Source organism: Odontomachus brunneus, unplaced genomic scaffold (assembly GCF_010583005.1).
Source record: "Odontomachus brunneus isolate Ranch 3 - 2012 unplaced genomic scaffold, Obru_v1 Obru_scaffold_005, whole genome shotgun sequence".
In the NCBI taxonomy this organism is placed as follows: Eukaryota; Metazoa; Arthropoda; class Insecta; order Hymenoptera; family Formicidae; genus Odontomachus; species Odontomachus brunneus.
In genome coordinates, this window is record NW_022639455.1 from 3,829,150 (window position 1) to 3,847,005 (window position 17,856).

The window sequence follows — 17,856 nt, forward strand, 5'->3', positions numbered from 1 at the left end:
TATATATATATATATATATATATATATATATATATATATATATATATATTAAATATTAATATTATTATATTTTTTCGTAAAGAAGGAAGTAACGTTCTTGAGAATAATAACGAGAGATTTTTATAAAGTTTAGTATGAATATTTTAGACAGAATTTCTATCAACGGGTTACCAACGCAAGTAGTTAAAAAAGGACTTGCTAGAATGGCTGCTGGTCCTGTACGATAAGCAAATATAAAATAATTTATGACAATAAGTAATAAGTAATTTATGACAATGAGTAATAGATAAATAAAATAATACATTTTATTTTCTCATCTTATTGTCTTTTTTGCTTTTGTTGAATTTTTGTTGTTGAATTTTTAGATAGGATTTGGAATAAAAGAATTTGCAAAATAGAACTTGGAAATTTAAAGAGAATAAAGAGGAAGGAGTTGTGCACTGCTGAAAAGGGCAGATATAATTACTGCAATATATTGCATTAGAAGCACAAATCAGCGAGACACATTTAGACCGATATTCATAGTCTATTGTTTTGATAAACAATCACAGATTGAATCTAATTATTTGTCCATTTATATATATTTCATGCAAGAGATGCTGATTCAAACAATTGAGTGACGACATATGAATACGAACCAGTAATTAATTATGTTCTCAAATCTCCATCAAATATTGCAAATAACTGACAATTATAAATAGCGGTTTTAGAGGCGCAAATCAGCATTTGCGAGATTTCCTAAATTCTAAATTCTAAATTTCGACTCGGATATGTCTCCTTATATTCGGTATGTTCGCCAAATATTCAGATTAAACATCCTGTATAATAAATTAATTCGACACACCTGGAAATTATGATGCGTCACTACTCGCATCCTGGTTACTCGATCCGAATATTTTGGTCCCAATTGCTCCATTGCGGTATTCTGAACATTGCGGTATTCTGAACATTCACTAGTAGCACACTGACACTGGCACTGACACTCGCGTAGCTCGATATGATCGGAGAAATAAATGTTAATAAACGCGATACCGACGAGAACTCAAATTCTTACTTCGAGAGAACCGAGAAAATATTTCAATCACTCGATAGGTACATGTGCTCCGCGTTGCGGTACGCGTGTTGCTGTGACTCGAGACGTAATGTGTTGTTTGCGGGAAGACACACGACGCGAGAAGGGCGAGTGACACGCGCGAGTACCAAAACAATTGGCAAAATCGTGTCCTCTCTCACAAGTCGCCTATCATTGTCGTTAAACCGTCACCTATGAATGACGGGCTGGGAGATCACAACAACCAACACTTTCCAAACATTCCAGAAGTAGTAACGGCTATCAGGATAGTAGAATGCGTATTGGGCTGCGTGAGTCGAAATTTATACTTTATTATTATTGTCTTACAAATGCTGATTTGTGTGCTCTACTCTTCTTGAGTAGTGTGCTCCTTTTTTCTTATTTATACGTAGTCTCTTTATAATACCTAAATAAAGCCTAATTTAAATATTTACCATTTCTTTTTTCTGAATTTTAATCTTTTTAATTTCCTCTCGGTTCTAACTTGCGCGCAAGCGAGTGAAATTATTAACGCAATTATCGGGATAATTTTACGGCGGTGCTTTTAAATGTATAATTGTTATTTTTACTTCTTCCTCTACATTCTTATTTTTGTTTCTTCCTCTACATTCCTTTTGAATTTCTAAATTTTATCAGAATTTCGAATGCTAATAAAAATAATAAACGGCTTACACGGAAAGAGTTTGTCATTAATTCATTAATTCTATTATTTATCCATATTTAGTTATTTGATATTTGCTAATCGCACATACTCTCTGCAGTTGAAAAAGTCATACGATTAATGCGTTGCTGATTGAGATTAAGAAAGAGCTTGAATGCAGGTCGAATATTGAATAATTCTCAAATCGTTCTTTGAGCAACCTCAATACAGAGAAAGCGGCTGACTATTTGGGGACTTGGATGATGATAGTGTAATTAATATGAAACAATCGAAAAAAAATTCCGTTTACAGACGTTAATTTTTTCATCTCGATATATAAATGCACAACTGGTTTTTCGTAAAATAATTAGAAAACAAGTTTGTACCTCCTAGTCGAACAAACATGACGTGGACACATTTACGCCAATGTGACCTGATTCTATCCTAATTAACGTCACCTTAACGTCATCGAAGTTTTCGCCACGTACACGCCACTCTCCATGTCTTCAATTATTACCGCTGTTAGCATTTCTTTTTTTCTGGATTTTAATCTCTTTAATTTCCTCTCGGTTCTAACTTGCACAATATGCACAAGCGAGTGAAATTATTAACGTAATTATCGAGCTAATTTTATGGCGGCTGTCCGACGTAAAGGAGATCGAAATTACCTAACAAGGCGGAACGCACGTACGCCGAGAATCGCGGAAGAGGTCCTCGGGTGCCGTTTCCAGCACGGAAATGCGAGAAACACTTGTCCACCGGACAAAACAAAATGTACTGGTTCAAAAATCGTTGCCGACGAGCTACCGCAACGTGGATGCCGCTGTAAATCGCGAAATTAGCCGTGTTACGAGCAACCTGCCGTGCGAAATTTACCTCACCCTTATCCGCGATGGGGACGTAAAAATTACCGCGCGCTAAGTGGAATTCTTTCCCTTCCTTTTCTTAAGACAAGGAGAATAATAATATCGCCGGCTCCTTTCATTCAAAGAGACTTCTTCCTTTACGTAATTTTTAACATGAAAGAATTTTGAGAAATAGAATATATAATATACCTAATTTTCGATTATATTTGCTATGATTAAACGAAAAAAAATGTAATAAAATGAAATTTAATATTGAGATCTAATATCGATATTAATCGAATGTTAGAACGATATTAGTAGAGGAATGATCACAAAAGTAAAAATACATTGATTAGTCGTGAGTAAGAGAGAAAAAAGAAAAGAAGAAGAATCCAATAACCTTTGAAGAATCCCGAGAATTTGTTAGAATTCTCTACGCTGGACATTCGTCGCCAGCGGGAGTTAATCCGACAGCGGCGTTATTTGCCTCGCTTTCTTAAATCCTCCCCGATGATTGTCGCCGCTCCAATTATCATCCCCCCGGATCATCCCTCTCTCGCCACCAACTTTTTCTTCCCGTTTAGCTGTTTAAAAAGCGCCGAGCGAAAGAGACTTCACAGCCAGAAATCTTCTCACGACTGAGGCGCAGTAGGAGAAACGACGACGGGAGCAGGAAGAGAAAATGGAAGTGCGAGAGGAGAAATGTATATACATAAAAAGGAAGAGAGAGAGAGAGAGAGAGAGAGAGAGACAGACAGAGAACGAGAAAGAGTGAGTGATACGGCCCGAAGGAAAAAAGGAAAAAGACGAGTGCTCTTCAGCGATGATCGTGAACCGAGCGCGACTTCCTTTGCGCATAATGTCATTACACGTTATTGCATAGCCTTTGGTGAAAGACTCTTTCCTTTTACCTAACGCCCGTAAGTTTATTAAACCGACCGACCGACCGTCCACCAGCCACCCCGTTCTCGCCGCCACTTTCTACCACCACCACTACCCCCGTCGCGAGACCCAACGTGTCGTCTTTACAAACGTCGCGCGTTCGGCGCGGCGAGAGACAGTGAGACTGGTGGAAAATGCGGGGAAGAAGAAGAGAAGTAGAAGTAGAAGAGAGAAGAACAAGCGCCGGCAACCGACGTTAATCGCGCGCGAGATTTCTTACTAACAGGGTTGTTAGCGGCACTCTGTGCGAAATCCCGATTTAGTAAGTAATCGAGCTCGCTCCTCCAGCCGTCCCGCGCAAATCACGGTTCTTTGGATTTCCTTTCTTCTTTCCTTATTTCTTTTCTCTCATATTTCTGTTTCTCCTTTCAGAAATAATCAAGCTGAAAAAGCTTGACACACGATTTGCATAATACGATTTGAAGTAACATAAAGTATTGTATGCGTTTCTCACACCCGTGTAGAATAACCGAACATCAGCCGAAGCTCTCCTTTAGTTTCTTGTAGAAATATTCTGTTCAAGCGAGAGTCGCTGAAATCGTACCAGCCTTGAAGCGACATAAACATGCAATCTATCGATCACATGACGTGACTTCTTTTGCTTTTCTTTGGATTTTCAAGTCTGCGTTGCCAAGAGTCGCGACAGTCTGTGTACTACCGTTTGTACGAAATACTAAGCAGAATTTTACGCAAAAGACGTCGTTTGTCGAGAGCCATTTGTTGCACATAACGATCGGCTAAGTACGTGCCGCTCGAAGAGATTACACGATCATTACAACAACATCCCTAACTAAATCCCATTCTCTCCCGTTCCTGCCTACGAATCTCCTTTCCCCGTCGCCATCTGGCCTCGCACAATCTCCAGCGTATTAGTATGTAATGCGATCGATTTAGTGCGAACCAAACGAGCGGTAATTAGGCACACCCACGGTCGTGCCCACGGCGAAATTTTCGCAATGCCGTCGCGCGACAGCGGCGATTCAGTACGTGACAGCTGCATCGGGACGGGACGGGAAAGAGAGTCGGGGGGGATGGGGCGGGGGTGAGGTGGAGATCGGGAATTCGCGTCGCATATTATCGCCGCAAATGCGGGAAAACGGCGTAGCGCGAATTTTCCAGCCGCGAATCGGGAATGTCGCTAAATTGCCAATTCGGTGTAGCGAGACCGCAGGGAAATTCGTTAACTACCCGCCGAAAACGCCCGCGATTGTCGGAGGAGGAGGAGGAGGGGAAGGAAGGAGGGCTCGTGCGAAAAGAAGGAAATGCCCGGCTGGAGGACGAGAAGTTGAAGAAATGAAACGTGAAGGAAGATCGTGCGCGAGGCGCATTTCTTCGCGGCGCGATAACTTGATATCTCCATATCCGGATTCAACGCGAGAGACCGCGATTAGTCGATCGCGTGGATTAAACGATAAATAATCGAGCGCTGGCGGGTCGTTTCGGAGCTCTCTCGGCGGCGCGCTCGTCCCGCAGCAATTTTATCAGTTGCAATTACCTCGCATTCACTCTTTCTCCCTGTCCCTCTCTCTCTCTCTCTCTCTCTCTCTCTCTCTCTCTCTCTCTCGTTTGCTCGCTCTCTCACGTTCCGACGCGCGTTTTTGTTTTCATCCGCGCCCTGCGCGGTAAGTAACGGGATAGAATTAATTCCACGTGGTGGGTGCGCTTCGCGCGAGGTTAATCGTCAAGATAATTACGCGGAAAATCCTCGATGCGGATGATTATTTCGTTGAAGGGAAGAGCCCGACGGCCTTCATTCGGAGTCAATGAAAAGGGGGCACACACCATCAAAGCACCATCCGCATGTAGTTATGCACATGCTAAAATGATGCATATCGCGGAGCTGTCGCCGAAATTAGTGCGCGGCCGTCGCGGATGTTTTCATTCAGCGCGTATAAATAGCTGGAATTACACGCGATCGTAAGGGAGCCAGAGAGGCAAGAAATCTAGAAACGAATGAAGTTTCATATCCTTCTTAATAATATTTCGCACTGATATGAAATCGATATGTTCTTCTTAGCGCACATGGAAAAATATATACTGTATTCAAATAAATGTTACTTGCTTTAAGCATTTCATAAGTTTCGAAAATTTGTGAGAATTAGGGAAGAGCTGTCGAGGTCGTATCGGATCTCCTAAATTATACCTCATCGATCATGCCCGATTTGTTTAATGTTTACTCAGTTCAAATAAACAGTACTCGATTTAAATGAAGAGAATTCTGATTTAAGTAAACATGTTGATGATACCCACATAATAAATATTTGTTCATTTAAAAATATTTTTGCAGTATAATCATTTTTACGATAGAGATGAAATTGTACTTCACCTCTTTCGCACATATGTACGCAGCCGACGTTTAATTATCATTCGCCTCTCCGTTGCGTTCTTAAGCGGCTATAATTTAATTAGGGTTTGACTAATATTAATTGGCGAAATGGGGGATAACGAATTGCAGCTTACGGCGGTGGACAAAGCGGGAGTACGAGAGCGAGGTGCGCGCGGTGACGTTCGCGCGTTAATACATCATAAAGTCGCGCTCAACAAATGCACCGGCGGGAATTAACTCATTCGCGATTTATCTTCTCATTTGCTTGCGCTAAGTAAGACAGATAAAACGGTGAGAGAGTCGACGAGAAATATGGCGGTAATTGATGGCGCGCTTTATCAAGCCAAGCAGATTCACAGGGAGAGGGAATCGTTATCTTCTTTGCTAATTATTTCCTTCAATTTGCCGACTTTCGCGAAACTATCCATCCGGGATAAATACGTTACACGTCGCGCGCACGAAAATGAATTTCTCGTGTCACGTTTGAGAAGCAGCCGGCGGTGGTTCTTCTCTTTCGTGTGCGAAAATTATGCAGAGGTTTTTACCTTAAAGAGCTGAGCTCGGTTCTGCTATCAGAAGTCACTACAAATATTAAAACGCGTGCGATTTCTCTTAGTGCTCTTCTTCGAGAATACTTTTCGCGGAGTGAAAATAAGGTACTGGGTGAAAATAAGATAGTTGTATGAGATTCGACCGATGACTGCGGTAAAACGGGAGATACTGGAAGAAAGCGTAGACGTGGGCTTATTGAGAGAGTATAATAATGAGAATGAAAGAGAGAGAGAGAGAGAGAGAGAGAGAGAGAGAGAGACAGAGAGAGAGACAGAAAGAGGAGCGATCCCACACGTGCGGCTCTCCGTTCGTGCGTGCGGCGCGGCGGGATTTGATCGTCCCTTTCGTACAAAGTCGCGCCCTGTCGCTTTAGGACACGTCGAGTTCGTATGGGCGATTTTGCTTTTTGTCGACGCGACGGGACGGATGGACGGACGGATGGACGGATGGACGCGAGGAACCGATTCCAATTTCGGCGAGATAGTGAGAAGGTGGGGAAAGAGCGACGGGGACGGCGAGGCAACCCGGCGCGACTTTAAAGCATCGGCTCCCGTTAGCCGGGAAGGAAAAGAGAAAAAAAAGAAACTGCACACCGAACGAGAACCGGCCAGCCGCTATCCATCGTACACTCGCTCACTCGCTCACTCGCTCACTCATTCACTCTCTCTTTCTCTCTCTGCCTCCCTCTCTTTGTGCCGCGTCGGACGTCGACGGCGTGACAGAAGCTCGCGATCGAGCCGGTTATTTAGTAACTTTTTAATTCCCAAAAGAACGTTTGCGCCGATATCGGACTTCTCGAGGGAGAGCGCCGTTAACGTTCGTGATTCTCGATAAATCGCTTAAGCGTGCTCCGACAATAATGCCTCAAGAAGGAACGCGAGCACGTTGTCCACATCGCATACGTCGTCATGTTATCATTCGAAACGGCGATACGGATTTTTTTTTTTCTTTTGGGACAAATGTCGCGGCAGATTTGTCAAAATGGCGAACCATATTTCTCAATTTTCGATGCGAGGTATCGAAAAAAGCGATGACGCGCGTCTACCACGCACCTGTCTCGGAATCGATTCGTGTTTAATTAACACGTCAGCCTCAGAGCGTTCTAATAAAATTGCTACATACAACTCATGTTTTATAGAAGAAAATAGCATAATTTGTATTATATATACAATTTGTTATATAATTTATTATATAACATATATTAATTTGTATTATATATACAATATGTTATTAATTTGTATTATTAATTTGTATTATATATACAATATGTTATTAATTTGTATTATATATACAATATGTTATATAATTTATATTATTTTTCACATATATAATAAATTATAATAATTGCGCAATAATTTATGCCTTCTTCAAAAATTATTTCCACAATATTGCACGATTTCCACAATTTTCGTACATTGCCAAATATTTTGTGTTGAATTTAATATATCCTAATTTACACTAAATTTTGCGTTCATTTAACGCAAATCAAACATATAAACACGTAACACAACTTATCTGTGGACTTTACATACATTGAGAGAAAAATATTTGAGAAATAAACAATATTTTCCTGACAGATCTAATAACATATTTGTTTACGCTATTATAAAACTTTTTCTGTATAAAAAAAATATACATTTTTATTTGGCCTTTCAGCTTTCTATGAAAGTTGTTTATGGAATTTAAGTAAATATGTTATTTTAATATCCACCGAATAAATATTTTTTATTTTTCTGTTATTTTTTCCTCAAAAAATATACATGTCACCAGGAATTCATACATTTCCACATTGAAATTGTAAATACTGTATTGTAAGTACTGTACTTTCAACACTCGGAAATAGTGAATACGAACTCAACGCAGAAAATAATTAACACTTAACACAACGACAATATGTCAAATTAACACACGGGTATGTGAAAAGTTCAACACAAAATTTTTTCACGGGTCGACTTCAACACTAATACAAAATATTTATTTTAAAAATTTTCCTTTTCTCTATTTCGTTGTATTTCAATATCACGAGATCGGATTTGAAACTTTTGAACTTTTATGCTGACGTGAAATGTAACTCGCATGCGCATAATCGGTGCATCAAACGTAAAAAATTCACGCGTTGACGAGCTTATGAATTATTTTGCTTCATATTCGAGTACGTTTAATATCTGCTCACGCTGAGTTTGATTTTGATACAAAATATTTTTATCGGTGTACAACTGTATGAATTACTCATGAACAGGCGCGTCATTGCACGATGCACGTGTCGCGACTCGCTCCGCGGTGAGACGTAGACGACGACGACGACGACCGACCGCTTTCGCACCCCACAACAAATCGAAACGTATATTTTACGCGACGTAAATTAGCCCCTCTTACGAGGCACGCGAAAGGGACGGTCACGGCTGCGCTGCGGTGCGCGGCATTTTCCTTCTACGTCTGACGTATTGCTCCTTCATCCCCTTTGCTTTCGCGCTCTTGTCTTCCTGCGGCGGTGACGCCGGTTATAAATTTCGCGGAGGTCGTCGGTTCAACGCACCGCGCGAGAGGCACATGTGCGAAACCGCCGCGCCGGTTAACGAGTGGCCCGGAATTCGCGCGATAACCTTGCGGTGAGAGAAATCGTTGAATTATTGTATTAACGTTGAGTCCCGTCTGATCTACACCGTCGATTCCCCACGTTACGACTGTTCGTGGGTCTTTCACGTAAATTTTCGAGGAGAGGAAGGAACGAATCCCGACTCGATTAAATTGTATTAAAATCAGCATGTAAATTGGAAGCGAAATTGAAATATCAAGAGAGGTATATGCGTGCAATGTATTCTCTCTGTTTCCTAGAGACAGTGAAGGACTTATTAGTTATGCAGAACTGCGAGTTCCGAAATGCATTTACGATTGTATTCGCAAGGTTAACGTTCGCAACAACGACGACGACGACGACGACGAGCTGAACGTCGGGCAGTCAATGCTGTTCGGACCAGAATAAGATGGGTGGTTCCTGAGGGAGAGACCTCAGGCTAGATTGATGGCGTTTCTCGCGAACGCAATTTTTTACGTCCAATTTGAACGGAAAAGGGCCGGGCGCGAAAGCGACACGCGTCGCTCCGAATGAACGGGGTCAACCTGAAAATATCGTTCTCGGCGCGAAACGAAGATTAAACACCGGTTGGTAATAACGTCGAGGGTGCATCTTCACGCGAGCCATGCGACGCACCGGAAATGCATACAGTCTGCTTAAAAAAATATAAAAAAAAATTTTTTAAATAAAAATCAAACTCAGCGTGAGCAGATATTAAATTCGTACTCGAATATGAAGCAAAATAATTCATGAGCTTGTCGACGCGTGAATTTTTTACATTTGTTTTCATTTGATGCACCGGTTATGCGCATGCGAATTACATTTCACGTCAACACAAAAGTTCAAAAGTTTCAAATCCGATCTCGTGATATCGAAATACGACGAGATAGAGGAAACGAAAATTTTCGGTTATTTTTCAATTGGACGCGCGTTTAATGACTTTCTCCGTTCGCGTAGAGAAGCCGAAGGAAATAGGAGGAAAAGGCCACGTGGAGGAGGAGGAGGAGAAGGAGGGAGAGAAGGAAGAGAAAAAAAATGTGTGGCTACGATGCGGGATGGTTACGAGCGCGCTCCAGGTGATTCCAGTCACATAACATCAGGACAAATTCTATCGTGGTGGAGAAATTTTCTCCAGAGAATTTCTCTCATCGGCTCATCACGAGGGGCCGGCTCTTGTCTGTAAGAGTTATAAAATTCTGCGCCGCTTCGCGTGCCCGTCACGTTCAATTCACCGGCTGAAAGTCACGTTTCATTCCAATTCAGTTTCGTCAGATCGGATTCTCCGCGCGCGCGCGCGGCGTTGGTTACACATCTTTCCTCGGGCGTGGATTATTCCCCGCGGCCGGGGATTAACGGATTATGTAACTTTGAAAAAACACAGCGAGAGCGTGATTTTTCAAAGCTACGCAGGCTACGCTTTACAGCCACCAACCGACGCGTGTCGGCTCGCTCCTCGCGCGCACGGGAATTAAGGAGTTTATTCACTAATTCTTAAAATTACACAAAAGTTTAACGTAACATTTATCGTAGCGAAACGCATTCCTAGCTAAAATTTTATGCGATTTTTCAGCACCATCCATGAAAAATTCAATACTACACTGAAAAAACAGTTTGGTTGGTGAACCAGTTTCTGATGAAAAATGGATGAAAATTCTGGTTACCAGAATTCTGCTCGAGTAATCTTGAACAGAGTTCTGATAACTTTAACCGGAATTTCTGGTTTATATTTTATCAGAAATTTGCTTGATCCAACCAAATTTTCTTCTCCGTGTGAATATCGTAATTCTGTACATGTACGGTAGAGGCCATATAAGTAACCATTATTTGCAATGCAATTTCGTGAAAAGTGATACCACCCAAATAAAAAAAAATTGTAACATTGTAAATATTATATATTAGGAAATGCCGCTAGAAGAAGAAAGACTATAGTACTCACTACACTGAAACGAACGAATTTTGCGTAATTGTCGATTGTGAGCTAAGAAACTATTGTTTTATGCGCAGCATTGTACTTTAGTACAATGTAGCTCTCTTGACACACTACTGAAAATATTCCGCCCTGAGAACACATATACCTGGTGAATAAACCTTAATTAAAAATTACCCGAGTCCGTCCGCGAGTTGAAACAGTTTGCAAATAGGGCAGCTGTTAAAATTAATTAACGGCAACCGCGCGACACAAAGTCGGGCGCGCTTAAGCTTAGCGCCGTCGAGTTACCGTTATAACGAATTTTACACCGATTTCTATTAAAGCGCAACCTACGTTACTCTATCGCCCAGAAGATCCTTTATCACGTTCGCGTTTCTCTCCGCGCTCATAAATATTGATGGATCGATATCCTTTTTTTTTCTCGGACACATCGGGCTAGTCCGTACAACGGGTGTCGACTATGGCCGGGGTACTCGCTATCCATACATAAATATTCATCCGTCGGTATTCTTGTCTGTCCCACGTGGCGCTCGCTCTCTCGTCGGCGCGCCTGGTTATCGTCGAAATTTGATATCAAAATTGCATGCCAATTTGACGTTCGATGTAATTCATTTCGCAGAATATCCGCCACCGACGCGGATATTTAGCCGCCAAAACGCAGCTGGGGGAAAGTGCCGCCTATGACGAAAAGTGTGCAGGAAATAGAGAGAAGAATCCGGAGAATAACGGAAGGATAATCGCACGAGACGCGCCCGAAAGACGCGACGCCGCTGTTCGCAATTCGCGGACGAGACAGAACCGCAAGCGTTGTCGGCTGGTCATAAAATTCGCTCCAAATGATCGTTTCCACGATCCTTCATCGGGAAGGAACACTTCCAATTAATTTCATGTATTTTCGTGAATTAATTAACCAACTATTTTCCAGCGCATTCGCGCTCGATTATTCCAAAATTCACCGAGCGCGAGTTGTTATGCGCACTTTTGTTACGGACAAAAAATATCGTTCTGCTCCTAAAAAAGCGATTGCTCAATTTACTCGCCTTTGAAGTCATGATTATCTTTGACCAACAATATTTTATTGATTATATCTATATATATACATACTGAGGAAAAAATACTGGAAAATTTACCCGTGGGATATAAAGTTTCTTTATTAGAATTTATTGCACAGAAGAAAGTACTTTATATCTAATAAGTAAATGTCCAAGTATTTTTTTCTCAGTATAATCTTGAAATATATCCATCACAGATTTTAAAAGAGCTCATCATCGTGTACTCTCAAAAGAAGAATTAATTTTCTTCGCCGGTGTTATAAAACTTTATCGGAGAAAAAGTTGATTCAACTCTGCGTACACTGAGAAGAAAATACCTGAAAATTCATTTATAGGATATAAAAGTTTTTTCGCGTATGGAAATAAAGCTTATTTTTTTCGCAGGAAACAAGCTTTATTTCACAGAAATAAACTTTATATCTCGCGAATAAATTTTCAGGTATTCTCTTTCTCAATGTAGCGCGCAAATTGAATATTTGTTTTGATTTAATATTTCTGACTGAAATGTCGAAACTCTTACTACGATTCAGAAGGTATTTCTGAATAACTGAATAATCGGACGTCTATGATAGATTTGCGGATGTATAAACTTACGAAATACTTGAAACAAACAACGTGGACTTGAATGTATACTTTTTTGAATGTACAACGTGCAGTGACTTGCAGCATGTGGCAGACTTTCGTTTGCGTTTGTCACGAGACTATTTCCCGGCATACGTCACACCTCGGCGACGCCTTCTTCAAGCCCCGCGAGGCGTCTCGGAGCTTTAATAAAAAAATCAAGGGATGCCGGGGCAAGCGCGTGGCGTTTCGCCGACCTTCATATAACCGGCGGGACGCAACAAAGTGTCAGGCGCACCTGCAACGCCCGAACGTTTAAGATAACTTACGTACGGTTAACGCGACAATTTACTGCCAAATTTATCGCTCAGCGTGGCACGCCGTCACGATGATTGCTACCATCGCCGCTGCGAACGCTACCGGTCGCGATGAGCTGACATTTGTTTCGAGTTAGGCCGAATCATTAGCTCGAGCTTCCTGTAGGTACTCGAGACGCGGCTCGTTTTAAACCCATCAGCAGATGTTGCGTACGCGACTGCACGCGCGCGCTTACGTGCCGCCCTTCAACAACGTTCTACACTCGCCTCACATTCGAATTCAGCGGCCCGAGTCGCTCCGCTGTCACAATTGAAATTGCGAATGGTCCCGGGGACATGTTGAGACGTCGGGTTAAACGTCGAGCGACAGACTAACGTGACTCCTTCTGTTTGCACACGGAGCAAAAGAAATATTCGCGTCCTTGTCAGGATCGCTAAAACGGAATATCGTTACGTAGAGCGCTCGTCGTGCTGATATCAATTAACATGCGTATATAAAATGTGTATTTTTCACTGGAACATCTCGCAGAGACATTTCTCTTTTCTTCACCCGATTATTTTTATTATATTATTGTTATTATTATTATTTATTCCACCGCCTCCCACGCGTGCGATTTGTGTTCTCTCCTCGTTCAACTGTCCATCGCGACCCAACCACCCTCCGTTTCTCTCGAGACTTCGTAATCTGCCCACATTGACTTAGGAATGTTCCCAGGGAAAGTCCTATTCACGGGACAATCGACTCGTTGGACTCCTCTCGCGTTCCTGCTACTCATCCGCCACGTCCTGACGATCCTTTCTCCTCACCCCTACCTCTCCCCCTCTCTCTTTTTCTCTTGCTATTGTAATGAGAAAATATCGGCGGAAGCGTCGCCCGTGGAATCGCCGATGAATTTCATGCCTCCTTCCCCGGAAAAGGCGCGCGCGCTCCTCCTGAACGAACGGGCTTCCCGCTTTTTCACGCCGATCGTTACCGATGATCTACGGCGTAGGTGGGATCACGCGGCCACCCTCCGCCACCCTCTGCCCCGTCGTCGTCATCCTCCTCCTCCTCCTGCACCGCCATTCGAGTGATTTATCCTACCGGGTGCACCGGGATACTCGCGGAGACTGGTAAACACGAGAGGAGAACACGACGAGGCCCGGGCCCGCCCGCTGGCCGACGGATTTATCGTTATTTTTCGGCGCCCCGTTACTTCGCGGCTTCCGCGCCGTCGCTATTGTTCCGCCGATCGTGCATCAACGGCGAAGCTGAGCGTTAAATCTGAACGCGCCGCGGCAACTCCCCGGAGCTCTCGTTCTCGCGATCTGCGAGTGCATGCAGCGCATGCACGGTTTAAGGACGCTCCCACTTTCGCGGAGATTTCGAACGAGAACGGCACGAGGTAATGCCGGGAATAATGTGGATCTAAGCCGCGAGTAGAAGCGAATTCCGGAAGGGGGAGCGAGTGAAAAATGTGGAGAATGCCGTGATCGAATGGGGTGGAAAGCTAATCCAGCTTTTTTCGAGAGGAACCGTAGAAAATCAACCCTTAAAGTCGGGGATTAATCATGCTCTCGGTTGCTTACAAAAGAGGGCACAATTGCATCTCTTCGTCGCGGGATTCGCGTAAAGGTCTCGATATATAATGACTCACCGACGGCGAACTGAAGACCCACGTCCACGGGGCCCGGTAGTCGCGGCGAGAGGGTACGTACCTGCAACAGAACAAGAGAACGGGAATGCAATATCGCGGCGATAGCGCGAATCTCTCTGTATTACTATCGGTACGGCCGATTAAGACGGCTACCCGCGCGCGGAGAAAGAACATCGCGGACAAAGGCTGCAATGAGACCGAATTAAAGTCGGGGATGAAATTGATATGGGAAGAAGAGGAAAAAAAGAAGGGTTGGCAAAAAAAGGAAACCGGCGTACGGGCTTTGTCCGTGGAAAATGGCCGCTCGGCTTCTTTCAAGCTGCCATTCATGCGAGACATAATAGCGGGTCGGCGGCCGTGGACGAACCAAGAAATGGACACTGGAAATGGATAGGCATTATACACAGAGGGAAAAGGAGAGAGAGCGTTAGAGAGAGAGATGGAAAGCTCACTTGATGGTGCCGATAGCTGGACGACCCTCTTTTGATCGACGATCGTCATTCATCGCCGTTAGAAAAGTGTGATTACTCGCGGACTGAGTCGGCCCGACAGCCGGTGCCGACATAATGATAGCTTAGCGCACGAGTGACATTGTGTAAACAGAACGAGGGATCATGCGTGGCCTCGTTGTCGATCTGTGCACCGGGCGTTATTACGGAGAGTTTTAAGGATGCTTAATTGAGCACGTTCAGCTCGGAGCTGAAGCGAACAGGCGGGCACATATGGATGAGAAAGATACTGTCAGTCCATTAGATCATTCAGTAACAACTGTACAGCTTCCATATGCGGACGTGAAAGATGTTTGGTGAACGTCAGATTTACCATTCGTGTTATCTTATCGTGGATCGAGAAAAATATTTGATACTTGTAACAATAATCTCACACGGAAAAATAATTACTGTAAATTATAGTCGGAAAGACTCTCTCTATTAAATTCTACTGTGATGGCAGTAATGATAACATTATATGCACGTTACTGCTCTAACATTGTACTACTTAAAAAATATGGTTGGGGCCAAAAATAACTATGATTCCAGTCAGATCAATCATTTTTTCCTTTCAGTGTAATTACAGATTGCGATGCGTGACATTTATTATAAACGGTCCCCGTCGTAGAGCATTTTTTCACTTTCAACTCCTCGAGCTGATGCTTTTCGTTAGGAAAAAAACACACGAAGACACGCCACGTGTCTTCCTATTAAAGCGTAACTAACAATAATCGATCGGTCTATAAGGAGCGACATGTTACGCGTAATCGCTAATGCCCGATTTATCGCACCTCGACATAGATTGCACGGTCGGCCGCACTTTTCTTCCTTATTTTCCTTATTTTCGTATCGATCGACAGTGCGCTCGCCTGTTTCTCTCTCTCTCTCTCTCTCTCTCTCTCTCTCTTTCTCTCTTGTATGGGCATGACTAGCCGCAAAGTGGTCGGATTAACCCCACAGGGGTATAATAAAAACAACAGTCTCTTAGAAATGCAAATAATAGGAACCAGTCTTCGGGAGCGTGAGATGAAATGATTAGTGAAATGAGCTTAAATTCGCATTAATTTGAGACATCATATCGTGTTTTATATATTTTATATGTTATATTAAAATAAACATATTGGAAGATGCGGTAAAAAAATTTGTATACACTATTTACTGCGTAGAAACTGCCCTATCACTTCCCGGCCGTTTGACTTTGCCTTTGGATGCATCCTGTAGAGAACGCGGAGAGAAGCGTGTTGGTTTCGAGTCATTCATACGTATAATGGCTCACCGATCCTTGCAGGTAATTAAGATCTCAACGACTACGTTTACGCATATTTCGGTGACTAAGAAAGGAAGTGCTTCGTCTTGCGGAGCGTAAAGTTGCAGAGCAGTGAAGTCTTGAACTTCAAAGCGAGTTTCGTGCAAAATCGGGGAAAAGGTGAAGGAGATCCGGCTTCCTCGCGGGAGAAAGCTCTCCTCGCTAATTGTTAAGTGTCGTTGCCGCAAACTGTAAATAACTCTAACGTGGGCGTGCATCAAATTAGAAGCGCGCGGTACCATACCCGAAACCCGAAAGATTCATATGTAAACTGAAGGAAAAATTACCTTAAAATCAATAAATATTTCTTTGATGGGCGCCATTAACATATTTATTTAAATCTAAATTCTCTTTATTTAAACCAAATATTGTTTACTTAAATCAGGTAAATAATATTTGATTTAAATAAAGAGAATTTAGATTTAATTAAATATGTTAATGGCACTCATCAAAGAAATATTTGTTGATCTTAAGGTAATTTTTCCCTCAGTGTATATCGCTTGGGCTCAATTACACAACTTACAAGGAAATCCACGCAAATGTCCGCCTCCGATTTTTATGAACTTGTAATATGTTGTACTTTAGATCAAAATAATAGATACATTTTTTATTATATGTGCCCTTTCACAAGTTTAGGGGATGAAATACCCCTTTGAAGAAAATCGGTTTTTTTCATTCGAAAGGAATATAATGAAAACTATAAGAGATAGAAAAAATATTTTCAATAAACTTGAATGGTTTGAAGAGTATTTTACAGAAATTATTTGAAAAAAAATTTTTTGTTAATATTTCCCCCATCACTTCTTCTTATTATAATTATTAAAATAATTCCGGAGGCGGACACTTGTGTGGGTTTCCTTGTTAGTTTAACCGTCGCGTTATTCATGTGCACAAGGAAATTGACTAATTCAATGTAAAATTTGTCTGATATAAGAGGCGTCCTTTTACTACGGATTGGTTGATTTCCTTGGTTGATGTACATGCAATATGTGATGGTAATGCAAGTTTATCTGGATAGATCTTTAATAAATTAAGCTCAGTTGAAGTGAGTCGTGGAACCAGATCTTATATACTATGAGGCGATGCGGAATACCGATAGAATGCACTTTCGTAGTTATCACTCTTCTTCCAATTGAACGCATCAAGTTGAAAATGCTTCTGCAGAGTGAAAGTATAAACGTTAATGAATGGCTGATGCTAAACACTTGTATGAAATCAACAAAAAATTTTTGGGTAATCGACCGGTAAATACCGCGGACGGTAGTGGATGAAACGAGTGTAGCGCAGACGACCCGGGTGTAATCTAACGGACCTACCGCGCGGCGTCCCGTTCTCAATTTCGCGAAACACGCGTCCTCGTGGACGCGATAATCCGCGATAAGCCTCGTACGAGCGTAAAACTGGTAACACCGGTAGATAGGCAACCGCCGCCGGAAGTGCAACGCGACGAACTCCGGCAGAAGCGACCGTGGCAGTAATTAACGACAGTCGCGAAAATTCGCGAAGCGCGCGGCCGTGAGAGTGAGCGAGAAATAGTTAGAGCGAGAAATATACAGCACGAAAGAGAGAGAGAGAGAGAGAGAGAGAGAGAGAGAGAGAGAGAGAGAGAGAGA

General features: G+C 42.5%; 1 protein-coding gene across 1 annotated transcript in view; it reads right to left on the minus strand.

Moving 5' to 3' along the window:
• The window catches only part of LOC116848389 (PDZ domain-containing protein 4-like), a 74,757-nt gene extending 69,719 nt beyond the window's left edge, over window positions 1-5,038 (minus strand). The window contains exon 1 of the mRNA XM_032824457.1: window positions 845-5,038. Coding sequence (XP_032680348.1) covers window positions 845-916 — 72 coding nt within the window. The 5' untranslated portion in view covers window positions 917-5,038. The remainder of the gene's footprint in view (window positions 1-844) is intronic.
• Window positions 5,039-17,856: the final 12,818 nt, after the last annotated feature.